The 13,801-nt window shown below is 34.2% G+C and overlaps 2 protein-coding genes across 2 annotated transcripts; both read left to right on the top strand.

Annotated features, from left to right (window-relative positions):
* Positions 1–2,647: 2,647 nt before the first annotated feature.
* On the top strand, positions 2,648–3,908 carry LOC136230307 (succinate dehydrogenase [ubiquinone] iron-sulfur subunit 3, mitochondrial). The gene is made up of 3 exons (XM_066019347.1): positions 2,648–3,196; positions 3,271–3,480; positions 3,554–3,908. Exons 1-3 carry the CDS (start codon positions 2,685–2,687, stop codon positions 3,753–3,755), a joined length of 924 nt encoding a protein of 307 aa, XP_065875419.1. The 5' UTR covers positions 2,648–2,684; the 3' UTR covers positions 3,756–3,908.
* Positions 3,909–7,974: 4,066 nt separating this feature from the next.
* LOC136228677 (protein SCO1 homolog 2, mitochondrial) lies at positions 7,975–11,044 on the top strand. The gene is made up of 7 exons (XM_066017125.1): positions 7,975–8,173; positions 8,439–8,577; positions 8,714–8,783; positions 10,046–10,246; positions 10,341–10,430; positions 10,521–10,653; positions 10,762–11,044. Exons 1-7 carry the CDS (start codon positions 8,100–8,102, stop codon positions 10,868–10,870), a joined length of 816 nt encoding a protein of 271 aa, XP_065873197.1. The 5' UTR covers positions 7,975–8,099; the 3' UTR covers positions 10,871–11,044.
* Positions 11,045–13,801: the final 2,757 nt, after the last annotated feature.

The raw sequence follows: 13,801 nt of genomic DNA, 5'->3' as shown, positions 1-13,801 counted from the left end.
ATGTTCATCCCTAGATAACACTAGAGGCATACACAATCAACATACAATCTTGAAATTTTCCCTCAAGAAGTATGGAATCAATCACAACACAAAAGAAAAGAAGAACCTCAAGGAAGACACAAATCTGTCTACGATCTGCCCCTGGTACGCACTAGTCTTCCAAGCCTCCGAACGACGATCGCTCCGGTGAAAACAAGCGAACAGGTGTTAGGAAGCTCCTGTCCAAATTTCACGACGATCCAACGGTTCAATCTCCGGCTATGGGCAATTTCGTGTGGCTGGACGAAATGGAAGAAGAATGGACTTTCACTTTCTCTTTTCTTTTGTGGTGGTCGAAAATTAGGTCTAAAAAAATACTCTTAAACTTACCCTTATATACTCCTAGGGTTAAAGCATGGGCCTAAACCTAATTGGGCTCCTCATGGGTCAGAAAAGCCCAACATTTAAGAGGGAATGAAATTGACAACTTAAGAATAATTAAGCAATTCAAAAATCATTTTCTATTTCCCATCATACTAAGTTTTGAACAAAGTTGGAAATGTAAATACAAAATATTAATTAAAAAAATTTAAATAGACTAAAATGAAAAGAAAAGCTAGAAAATTATAAAATCGATTCTAGATGGAACGTGTTTTTCTATGATATTAAAGATGTAGATTCAAACATATCTGATATACTTCTAGATTGTAATTTTTTATTTACTATCCTATTCGAGATGTACTATATTTCCTATTACGGAGATAATTATATTACTTCTACAAAAAGATATAACTCTAACAAACTCCTTTTTAACTCTTAATTTCAAAGTGTTGTTTTTATCTTCTTTATAACTAACAATCAGTTGGCCTTACAGTAGTCGCTTGCCCATATACGATAAATAAAGCACCAGTATTTTTGGTTTTCACTAGAATAGAATTGCATTATATTTAGGCGTTTGGTTCACAATGGGTAAGGAAAAGGAATCAAGAAAGGGAAACTAAAGGAAAGAAAAGGAATGAACATTCATACTCCTATGTGTTTGGATATGTTTAGGAAAGGGAATGCAATTCCACCCTATTCCCTTTGTGGATGTTTGGTTCAAATAGAGAATCAAAACTATTTTTTTTTAATTTCATATATAATAATAAAAAAATTCAACTCTTTTACTATAGTTTCTATAAAACGTGAAATAACTCCATATATAATCCCAAACAATCCAAAACGTCCTTCACTTACTACCCTTATTGATAATAATATAAAGTTCATAAAAGTTAAAAATAATCAAAGAAAATGCATAAATATTATATTTAAAAATAAAATAAAATAATTAAAAATAAATATTAAAACTGAATAATATGATAAAAGAAAAACATTTGGTCAAAATTATTTTTCGGGGTAAAAAGGTAAAAATAAATAATTATAAGGATCAAAAGTGAAATTAATCTAGTGATAAAAAATATAAAGATTAAACAAAAATAAAAAAAGTAAAATTTAGTCAAAAAATATTTTTTGAGTAAAAAAATTAAAAATATATAACAAAAATGAAATTAATCCAAAGATAAAGAAATGTAAAAATAAAAAAATATAGAGACCAAAATAAAAATAAAAAATAAAATAGGGAATAAAGTAGAATTTTATAAGGAGTGTAAGTTAGAAAGAGAGAGGAAGGGGAATAGAAAACCTTAGGGGGAAATGGGGAATGAGTTAGAGGAGTTAGGGGTAAACCCAAAACTAAAAAAGGGTAAAGGGAATCATTTAACTAGCAAAACAAACACCAACAAAAGGAATGAAGCCTCCCTTTACCTTACCCTTTCCTGAAACCCTCTGACCACCAAAACTACCTTTCTTTTCTGTAATGTCCTTAGTAAACAAATGTTTATTCAAACCTAATACATACACTGGTTGAATAAACATCACTATTAACGCCCTAACTGTAACCTATTATAGTTACAATTTTTGTATCGGTCAGTATAAGATATAGTTACAAATAGTATAGTCAAAGCTGATTTAGTGGACTATTAGCAATGGACATAGATAGGTCTACTATAAATAAACTTATTTTTGTAACCCGCATTGTTCTAGCTCGTTACAAATGAATTCGTAACGAGTACTAGGTTTTTTTATTATAAAAGGTCTAATTTATCACTCGGTAAATGAACACTATTCCAAACACTTGAGAGCTTTCAATTGATTGAGAGTTGGAAATATAACATGAACCTTATTCTCTATTTGTTCTTTTTCATGTTGCTGAGACTGTTTATTGATGGAGTAACTTTACTAGTAATTTGGTTTTAATTTTAAATATATGCTTATTGTTTTTGTAAAATCTTGATTAATTTTGATTGAGTTTTTTTCTTTATTTGTTTATTTTATGCAGTTTTTGTGGATTTTTGAAATTTCACGCTCGCCAAATTCGGAATATTAAAGTCGTATGGAATGACTTAAGAAAAGCTTGAAAGAAAAAAAAAAAAAGAGTTAAAAGAACTCTCAACCACATTTTTACCGTCCATTTTTGAGAATTTGGTTATTAGATCTTTGAAATTAGAGTACATAAAGGCAAAACTACACTCATCATGTAGAAGATATAAATATGAAACACGTTTCAGTATTGGGAACACGTGTATATAGTAAAGCATGCAAAGCAGCTCTGAATCAGCAAAAATATGGCCGTCTATCTGTCAAGAAAATAAGGAAGGTAGAGAGATATGGGAAAAGGAAGCAGCTGGTTACGCCATGGCTACAACAAGTTAGTAGCTTTGATTAGGAAACAAAACCCCAATTTACAAAAATTTGAAGTACTGGAAGATCATCCAGCAGCACAACAACATGCTCAACAATCTATTCAAACATATGACACTGTCACGAGCCAAACTAAGAATCTGTTTAAGGAGTTTAGAATCTACAGATGGAATCCTGAAAATCCTAAGAAACCCTTTCTCCAATCTTACTTTGTGAACCTCTCAAAATGTGGTCCAATGGTTTTGGATGCTTTACAGAAGATTAAGGCTGAGGATGATTCCAGCTTGAGCTATAGGAGGTCATGTAGAGAAGGAATATGTGGATCATGTGCTATGAATATTGATGGGACTAATACAGTTGCTTGTCTTAAGCCTATTGATTGTGATGTTAGTAAAGCTACTATTATTACTCCTTTGCCTCACATGTATGTTGTCAAAGACCTTGTTGTTGATCTCACCAATTTCTACAACCAATACAGGTTTTTCATTCTCTCTCTATTTATCTTCTTTTCTTTTGTTGGATGAATTTCAAATTGGTCCAGTTTATGTACAGGTCAATAGAGCCGTGGCTAAAAAGAAAAAAGAAAGCAGTGGATGGGAGAGAATATAGGCAAACAGCAGAAGATAGAAAGAAGTTGGATGGGTTGTATGAGTGTATTCTTTGTGCTTGTTGCAGTGGTGCATGCCCTGCCTACTGGTGGAACCCTGAGGAATTTCTTGGCCCTGCTGCTTTGATTCATGCTTATAGATGGATTTCTGATAGGTAAGATCCTTTTTTTTTTATTTTAATTGAACTGGAACTGGGACTGATTTTGTTTGTTAATTATTAAACACAGCCGAGATGAGTTTACAAATGAAAGGTTGGAAGCATTGACAGAAGATAGAAAGAAACTCTACAAATGTAGGACTATACAGAATTGCAAAGTGACCTGCCCCAAAAGCCTTAATCCTGCAGATGCAATTAACAAGATGAAGATTAAACATTTACTTTCCCAGCCAGTTGAGGAGCTCGAGACCCGCAAAGTTCAAGTAGCTTGATTAAGGAAAATCTTATGTACATTGTCTGCTTGCATATTTAAGGCGTACAAACACTTCATAAACCTGTAAACTTAATTAGGATTGTATTGTCAATTCAAGAGGATTGTCACATGAATATATAAAACTAAAAAAGACTCGATAGTTCAATCTTTTCTTAACGAGTGCGGAATATAACTCTAATATCATATCATAATACTGATTTCAGGGGCCATCCGCATGGGCAGGAGGGGTCTCTGTTCTAATATCTTATCATAATATTGATATCAGGGGGTCTCTGTTCTAATATCATATCAAGGCCATAATTTTAAAAAAAAAAATACAGAAAAAATGGAACGATTGCGATAATAATTCTAGTTTAAGGCAAAAATGTAGGAATTACAATCAGAAAAAATGCAACACCAATAATTAAAATCCTCAGGCTTAAAATCCCTAGGCTCAGCAGAAATTCCACCAATTTACGATCATCACCAATTGCTTGAAGCCTCAGGCTTTGTATTTGTAAATTTTGAATCAATTTTAGGTCCTATTATAAAGTTTGATCATGAATTTTGTATTACAAAATTTATAAAGTAGGTCCTTTTAATTGCTTCAAATTGTTTATTCTTTGGGTAATTTTTTGGGTAAATAGTTATGACAATAAATTTCTTTATTATTTTTGCTCGTCATTTCCCGTGATTTTTCAAAGCATTTGACATATCAACAATCCGTTTTAGTTACTTAAATGATCATCTTCTTTATTTTTAATTTAGATTCTCTAAATTTGTAATAGATTAGTGAATTTGTATTTAGAAATGGTAATGCTTTCGAATATCACTTATGTCATTTCTAGATTGCATAAGAGGGTTAAAGTAGTAGTCCGGAGTGTAACTAAGAGGCTTCGAGGCTGAGCTTTATGACTAAAGATAACTCGGAAAGCCCTTTTGCTAGCTTAACTCTTTGATGGTCTTAAATGCGGCAACACCCATTACTGGTGTTAGCATGTTAGCACTTTCCCTATTTTCTCACATAAGGCAAGTAAGGCCTGAAAGAGTGAATAATCGAACAGGAGGAAGGACTTCATTTCTCTACGAAACAAGATGAGGGATGTCCTATGTTGAAGGAACAACCAATCCAGACTCCAACAAGTAAAATCTTTATTACCGTGCCCGAGGTGGCCAAAGGTATCCTTGAGAGAATTACTCACCCACCGCATGCACATAGGTAGGAACTAGAATGAACCAAACTCTTCAGGAAAAGAGGTGAAAGAGGATTTTTTTCATCATTCTCATCTTCTTCCAACGCAATGGAGGAATGAACCCCACTTCGACTCACCAGGGGGAAGGTAAGTACTTTTTATTTGAAATCCCTTTTTTTGAAGTGGTATAGATCAATGCCTGGACTGGGGGCTCCAGCCTACGGGAAAACATTCAGGTGCGCCAATGAAGCAAACCAGATCGAAAGATTAAGTTGTCGACCCACGGGAAAACATTTACAGATGCGACTATGCATCCAACCAAATCGAAAGATTAAGTTGTCGATGATAAAGTTTATAGTAGAGAATGTTTTGCACAAGCAATTGAATGTTTTTATTAGTTCTCATGTTAAATCTAATAAAAAAATATGTCATTTTTTAGTACTTTTTCTTTTACATAATTGATTTTCTTACTTTACTTTTTACTTGTATTTATTTTATTAGAATCCTCATTTGCTACTTTATTCCCAAGCCTCCAAAATCTCAAGATCAGCTCTGATTGATATGAAAGGTACCATATCACAAAATTGATATGAAAGGTGAAGAACAAAAAATGACGATTGTGTATTAAGAGAACTAAGAAATGAGTTAACTAGAAAAGAAAAATAACAATTAAAATCTTATCTTTTCCCACACTAGTGGAAAAAAGGTCATTTGCATCGGTCCTTATAAAGTGCGATGCAAAAAGTCCATTTGTATTGGTCATTTGTTTGGGGCCGATGCAAATATCATGACATTCAACATTTGCATCGGTCCCTTAAGATGACCGATGCAAATAACTCTATTATTTGCATCGGCCCTACTAAACGGGCCGATGCAAATATCAATTGAATTATTTGCATCGGCCCCTTAACAGGGACCAATGCAAATAGCTGTATTATTTGCATCAGCTCTTTTAAACCGGCCGATGAAAATATCAATTGATAGTGTTAGTATAAATTTGGATTTTAGGATTCATCTTATCTCATTTGGCCGAGCTTCTCATCTTATTCTTCCTTCTCAAATCCCTGCCTTCAATCCACGATGAACTTCGAAAGCTCTGATCAAGCTTCCGCTCCCTACGATCTCATCTTCCTTTCTCTCTTCTATGTTCTCCTTTTTCATCGTCTTCCTTAGCAAGGGCTTCTTCAGATGAGAGAGGCAGAACTGAGGGAACAAGAACCAAATGTCTCAAATTCTATCGAAACGGAGGGCTTCTTCAGCATATCCTCGACAAAAGAACCTGTTCAGACTAGCGTTTTATTGAAATGTTGACAGAACCAATGGAGTCGTGTTTGGTTTTTCATCTTCGATTTCCATTCGGGTAAGTCTTCTAATAACTCTGTAGAAGTCTTTATTAGATTTATAATGATTCCTCGAAGATAAAGAAGTTACACCTCGCTTATGACTTATCATCATCTTTCCTTTCTGTTTATGGCTAATTTTTTAGTATGCACATAACCTGTTTGATAAAATTACCCTTAGAATTTTACTTAAAATGCTGATATGAAATAAATTGAAAACAGGTGAAGGAGGAATTCAGAAAGCAAGGACGAAATAAATTGAAAACAAGTGAAGGAGGAATTCAGAAAGCAAGGACATGGAAATATGCCATTAGCCTACTTAACATATTTGGTTTTCAAGTTGATAATTTGGTATGAACTTACTACTTAACACCATGGTATTTGGGCAAGTTTAATTTAAGCTTGATAAACTTGGTTGCTGACAGATTTTCAAAATATGAGAGACAATTAAACTTGATAAACTTTGTTTTCAAGTTGATGATTTAATGGATCTTGTCCAAAATTCGAAACCATTTATTATTTTTCGTTCTCGTACTGTTGGAAAGTTTTCAATTAGGGAAGGTGAAACTATTGGTATTTGAGAGGCTCTTAGGTGGATCAAACCAAGGATTTGGGTGGTGTGGATGTGGGGTGAGATGCGCTGTCAGTGGTGGAGCATATTCATCAAACATATTTTCGTTCTTCTTATGGTTCAATTATAGACGATTATAAAAGTCTTATTTATAATATCAATAACATTTCTGTTAAATTTATAAGTCGTTCTGCGAATGGGGTGACTCATGCATTAGCTAGGTCTTCTCATTTCTTGTCAGAACTTGTGGAGTGGAATACTGTTCTTTCAGATTTTATTTTACATTCCTTATATGTTGATTCCGTTTAATGAAACTTATTTTTCTTTTAAAAAAAGTACTATTAGTTTGGAATAGTATGAAAAAAATACATTATTATGCTTTTAATCTGGTTTCCGTAAAAAATAATAATAATTGGTGTGATTCATTTGTTTGAGATTCGTCACCCATCTTCAGTTTATTTTTTCTCACTATTTATCAATGGGTTAAGGTGCAAAAATACCCCTAACGTTTTAAGTCAGGAGTAATTTTACCTCTAACGTCTAAAATGGTGCAATTTTATCTCTAACGTTGGAAGCCAAGAACAATTTTATCCCTAACGTTGATAAGTTGGGTCAATTTAAGAAATAATTCATCAATTGTCTTCTCGGTCATGAATCTTGCCATCTATACTTCACATGAACGTCATTTTATCAGTAACAAATCAAAAACATATATTGGGATGTGAAAAAAAAAAAATATATTGTCTTTTTATACGAATTGGACAAAAAAATTTAAAAAATTCACCGAATTTATAAATATTAATCTTTAATTCTATTATTAAACTATAAAAAACATAAAATCTTTTTTTAAAACGAATTGTTATGTAATTGGTGCAAAATAAGAAACAAAAATATTCTGTGTGTTATAATATTATCTGAAATGGACTCAATTTATCAACGTTATGGGTAAAATTGCTTTTGGCTTCTAACGTTAGGGTAAAATTGCTCCTAACCTAAAACGTTAGGAGTATTTTTTGCACATGAAGCTTTATTAATTGTGTTAACTATGTGATTATGTCATGTAAATCACACACTTCACCTAATCGGAATTGTTTTCCCCATATTTTTGTCAAATATTTCAAGCATGAAAAAAATAAAAATAAAAAACAGGTTTGGGCAGCAAGCCAGTGGAATCGCCGGAACGGCTACTAACAGAAAAATTCGTGTAAGGTTTATTTGCGTTTAGACTCGGCGCTGTCCATGAAATTTGTAACATCGAAATGATTCAATTTTCCCGGTTTCTTTTCTCTTCCTCCAAACACCGGTTAACACAATCTCTCAATCTACATCAAAGGTTTAGCTTCCTTAACCCTTCTTCACTCCTTCTTGGTGCTTTCTCTCATGCTCTTTCAAAGTTTATTTGTTCTAGGTTACTTGGATTTTTCAATTTCAGGATTTTGTTTTACTTTCTTGATTCATTCTTCGGTAATGTATATTAGTTCATTTATGCTTTTTGCTATGTGGGCAGTTTGTTTCTTCTTCTTTTGTATGATTGATTTACCTCTGATGGTTTCTATTTGTGATTCGGGCATTCTTAGAAAATTGAAATCATCTTGTAGGCTCGGTTCATCTAGGTTTATTCAACCTCGAAGCTTTACAAAATCTGCAGGACATAGACAAAGAAAGCTTGATGATCATCCTGTATACGTGAATCCAGTTGAAACAAAGAGTTCTCGCTCCTGGCCTACTTATATAATTGTATGCTGCCTTATTATCTTTGATTCTTATGCAATTGTTCTCTTTCAGTTTGCATTAATGTAACTTTCCTTCGGGAAATTAGATGTATCTTGAAACTTCTTTACTTTTTATTGTTAAACTTCGGTTAATTGTGCAGCCAATTGCTGTATTTGGTGGACTGGCATCTTTTCTTTATTATAATGATCAGCGGAGAGTCATTCCAAAAGGTACTTTTTGTGTTCTTGCATTGCCAAGTTATCGACTTGGATGAAGTTAGGAGCTTTAGTCTGTTAAATTTATTAATGAGATTAGTCTTATTGTAGCTTTGACTGATTTCTTTTGTTTGATATTCTGTTTGAGGTTAGATAAGACATCATTTATTTCTGTGATATACGTGATCTTATCATAGTTTGGTCAAGGTTTTTTTCATGAACTGATTGAGTTGTGACTGCATCAGGTGTTACTTGTTTCATGTTTGAGATAGTAACTATTCAGCTTAAGCATCTTTTGTTTAGTTGATTACACTGATTCAACTTATTTTCCTTTTTATTTGTGTTATTCTTTTGTTAGTTGCTTGGTTAAGCAGGGTTCTGTTCTAAATTGCTTTGAGCAATTACTCTTACTCCAAACATCAAATAGATGAGAAAGTCAAATTGTGTTCAACCTCAAGTAACAGAAGTATGTGAAATTGTTTCCTTTTATTTTGCAGATATTGTTTTAAGTGCGGTTGCTTGAAATGCTGTCAGATTTAAAAATATCACTTTGAAAGAAGATCAAAATCGTATGGCTGAAGGATGTTTTAATGAATCAGATGATACTAGTTGACATTTTTATCCAAAGATGCACTAGCATCTTTCCTTTCCTCCTGATGCAACTCAAACATCCTTACTGTATCAACACATATTTGAAATCTCAAAATGCATGAACCATCAAATTGCAGTTATATTTTTGTAAATATATATCTATTTCAATTTTTTGAATTCCTACATGCTTGTGGTTTAAAACTATGTACACAGTAAACTAAAATGTAAAGGAAGATGTACACCCAGACAAAGCATGCCTATCAGTTTAATAGCCTTGCAAATCATTGAGAGAAAGTACTGATGTGCTGTAGCATGAATATCACATTATGTTTTTGCACTATATTATTTGGAATGTGCAATTTGTTGTTTCTGTTAAAAGGTTTCTATTGCATTACTTAGAAGACCAAAGAGATGAGAAAGGAAAAACTAATCATGTGAGAAATAGATATGGAGCCAGAGGCTGATATAACTGTTCTATGAATATCGTACCATTTTGTATTTTCTTAGTTCAGTTCATCAAACAAAAATCTGTCTTAATGGCAAGTTGACCATATATGGTCTAATATTGCATCTACTGATGGACTTTAGTTCATCGTACAACATTAAATGTCGCATATATGCTTGATAGAGTAGTTCTTTCATCCTTCTTGTTCTGGTCATAATTCTTGTCATGCTTATTGAATCAGGTGAAGGCAATAGATGTAGTTGTCCTGATGTTCAGGGTCCAACTATTGGTGGTCCATTCAGCCTGTTTGATACAGAGAAGCGGGTAGTTACTGAGCAAGACCTTCGAGGGAATTGGGTTCTGTTGTATTTCGGTTATACATCCTCCCCGGATGTTGGACCTGCTCAAATCCAAGTGATTGCCAAGGCCATTGATAAATTAGGTTTGGTGGTTTCGCTAGCTTAAATAATAGACTAATCCTCTGCGACTGATTCTGTTTGTGTAAAATTTCTAACTTGTTTCTTAATTGAATTTAGAGTCCAAGGAGAATCTTAAGGTCTTACCGGTATTTGTCACTCTTGATCCTCAGCGTGATAATCCATCTCATCTGTGTGCCTACCTGAAAGGTCAGAAGACTCTTACAACTTGATATAATTGAGTACATTGCAAATATTCTTTGCTAATGTTTTCTTGTAATATTGATTTGAGGACTGCAGAATTTGACTCGAGGATTGTAGGACTAACCGGACCTGTTAGTGCTGTCAGGCAGATGGCGCAAGAGTTCCGTGTTTTTTTCAGAAAGATGGAAGAGGATGGAGATGATTACCTCGTTGAGTCTTCCCATAACATGTATGAAAAGCTCCATTACTTCCTCACTTTCATGCTCTTGTTCATAGGCATCATCTTCTATTTGTTTCCTTAGCAAATCAAATGTATGGTTCATATTCAAATATGCAGGTACTTAATCAATCCAAAAATGGAGGTTGCAAGATGTTTCGGAGTAGAGTATAATCCAGATGAACTATCAGAAGCAATACTGAAAGAACTAAAAAAAGCTTCCCCATGATCAGTCAACCATATGAAGATACGAGCTTGTGTTTTCGTTTCATAACTTCATCTTTCAATTGATTATATCCAGAGGAATATTAATCGGATGATAGATTCCAGGATTTATTGTTTGAAGGAACTCAGGTTTACGCACTTCTTACTTGAGCTAATTTTTAATAGGGAGGGTGATACATTCCAGGATTTATTGCAGCTAACTAGATAGAATGACAGTTATTACATTAACCTAAATTCATCTTTGACCCTGATTGTAATCAAAATGTTTCTTTTTATACGTTTAAACACCAAACTAAACTTTGAATTTCCAAACCCTTCAATTTAGATGTAAATTTCTCCCTTTATTATTATTATTATTCTTATTTTTCTTTTTTTTTTTTTGAACAAAATAGACAGTACCCCGCAAGATTAGATGTGCTATTACATTTTTTATAAAACAAGAAAAAATAGGTAGCCAATTAAATATAAAAGCAAGAAAAAATAGTTGTATATTGGTATCAACTATCAAATATAGCAGGGATGAGGTCTAAATTTGACCCTATTGTTTTTGATAAAGTATGGATTTAATTTACCTTAGGTATGAATTTATACTTAACATTTCCAAGTAAAGATTAATTTTAAAGATTAATTTTATCTCATATCTAACGGAAGATTTGAACGAAGTGGTTTGATAGTTATTTGATTGCTATATCGTACCCGTAAACAAGTTTGTCAATAAACTCTAGCACGTGTATTTTAGCTGATTTGTTGTAACTTGAATACTGATTATAATCAAATTCTTTATTATCTAATCAAATCAATAAGTAAAATATGGGTCTTTTAAACTAATGAAATTAAAAGGAATTAAAATAAAATAATAAGAATTGATTATATGTTTTGACAGTCATGGATTGAAACTATGATTTGGGATCCCTTAACTAATTCATATGATTTGGGATCCCTTAACTAATTCATATGAATTCATAAAGACAAATATATTGTGTTTGGATTGACTCACAAAAGACAGTAATTTTTCTAGATAAAGTTGTAGGTTTGATCACGACATACTACTTGTACTTACAAAAATATTTAGCACATTGTTTGATTAGGCAATCACTCCTAAATAAGCTGTAAGGCATTAATCTCGGTGAAAACTAAGGTTAGAGCGTAACCTAAACCACAAACCCGCACTATCTTTGCTTCGGTATAGGATTAGTGTGAGCATAAATTTTCGTTTGGTTTCTATGATGAATTTAATTACCTCTTAGCGACCGATTCAATCAAACAGGCCAAAATCTGTTGGGTTTTGAAGACTAATTGATTGGCCCAACTTAATCGATAGGCCCAACTTCAGCGATATGCCAAAATCTGTTGGGCTTTGGAGACTAATTTTTTTTTAGGGTTTCTTGGGCGATTAGGGTTTCTTGAGGAGTATAAATATAGTCTCTTTCTTTGTAATCCGCATCTCGAAAATTATAGTAAATATCCTGGCTTGGTAGTGCCCCCAGACGTAGTCATTCAAATTGAGTGGCGAACTGGGTAAACAAATCTTGTGTGTTTGTTTGTGTTTCGTTTATCGTAATTGCATTAGTTCCTAACAAAATCCAGGTTCCCGGCTGATATCAAGCGAATATAATTTTGCCATGTGGCGCTTAAGAGGCTCGAGCCAACTCTCAGAGATAGAGCGCACATGGCATCTCCTTAGTAAAGTAGAGTAGTACGATTGTGTATCAAGAAGCTTGCCTCGGGAAGTCTCACTAGACCTAGTCAAGGATCAACTTGTTACCATGATCACAACCAATCCCGAGAATCACGGGCCTAGAGAGCTTGAAGGATATCAGACCCCGATATTTTAGCGCACTTCCTCCTACCAATAACAGATACGTGGCCGACCTAGCCCCTCAACTCATAACTGCCTTCTACAGCTCGATATCAGTATAAATAGCATAAGCTCAGCTTAAGGGTACACAAGTTCATTCATTCTATTAAACTCATATTTACAACTTTTGTTATTGATTGAGATTATCCTCCAGTCCTTTCATAAACTAACTTAGGCATCAGAGCAGGTTCGTCAGACAACAAACCCCTTTTAAGCTTGTTTTTGTGCAGTCGTAGGTTGGCAAGTGGACTCTCAGGATTCAACCACACCAAATTGGTGTGATGCGCACGGGTTGACATAACAATGACTCGTTTGAACAGTTCCATTGAAATTCCTTCAGAAAACCTTGGATCATGAGACATGAGCACACCCTTTAAATAGGCGAAGTGAAAGAAACACTCGAGATAACAGAAGAAACCATTAGGTATGTGAACAAACCTAAGAATACTAACTGCTCAACCGGACACCACATTGTCCAAGCTGATATTTTCAACAAGACGGATCTCCGAATAGCCGAATAAGAGATCTGGACACCCAATTAAGGGGGAATGAGACTCCTCGATAAGATGTCAGTGTCCCAAACTCCCCCTGCGCGCATAATCGACGGTAATAAATCCCCCGTAAGATCATTTGGGGTGAGTGAAGGAAGATGACCCTCCTCGAGCAAGAGGACACCAGACTCCAATTACAAAAGGACTCATCATCGGTCGGCTGAATCTCGATCTGTCAGCTAAGAAGGAGCATCTAAGCCCCGGACCCAAAAGCGATGAGCACCGAAGGAAATGAACCTTCGGGTCAAAGACGAGGTCCTCGAGGCCAAACTTAAAGCAATGCAGAAAGAGCTCGACAAGCTTACGATTGTTGAGGTGTGGATCGACACTGAAAACCTCAATGTCACAGAGGTATAAATTACCATGTTTAAGAAGACCATGAGTGAGTCTATGCCCCAAAGATTGAAGTACTCGTTGCTGAAAGAGTACACCGTGACAAAAGAACCCACTACTAACGTTAAAACCTTCAGGAAAACCATGGATACTACCAAGACAACCGATGTTGTGATGTGCCGCATATTCTCCA

Source organism: Euphorbia lathyris, chromosome 5 (assembly GCF_963576675.1).
Source record: "Euphorbia lathyris chromosome 5, ddEupLath1.1, whole genome shotgun sequence".
Classification (NCBI taxonomy): domain Eukaryota; kingdom Viridiplantae; phylum Streptophyta; class Magnoliopsida; order Malpighiales; family Euphorbiaceae; genus Euphorbia; species Euphorbia lathyris.
The sequence above is the reverse complement of the archived record's forward strand: the minus strand, read 5'-3'. Positions and strand labels throughout refer to the sequence as shown.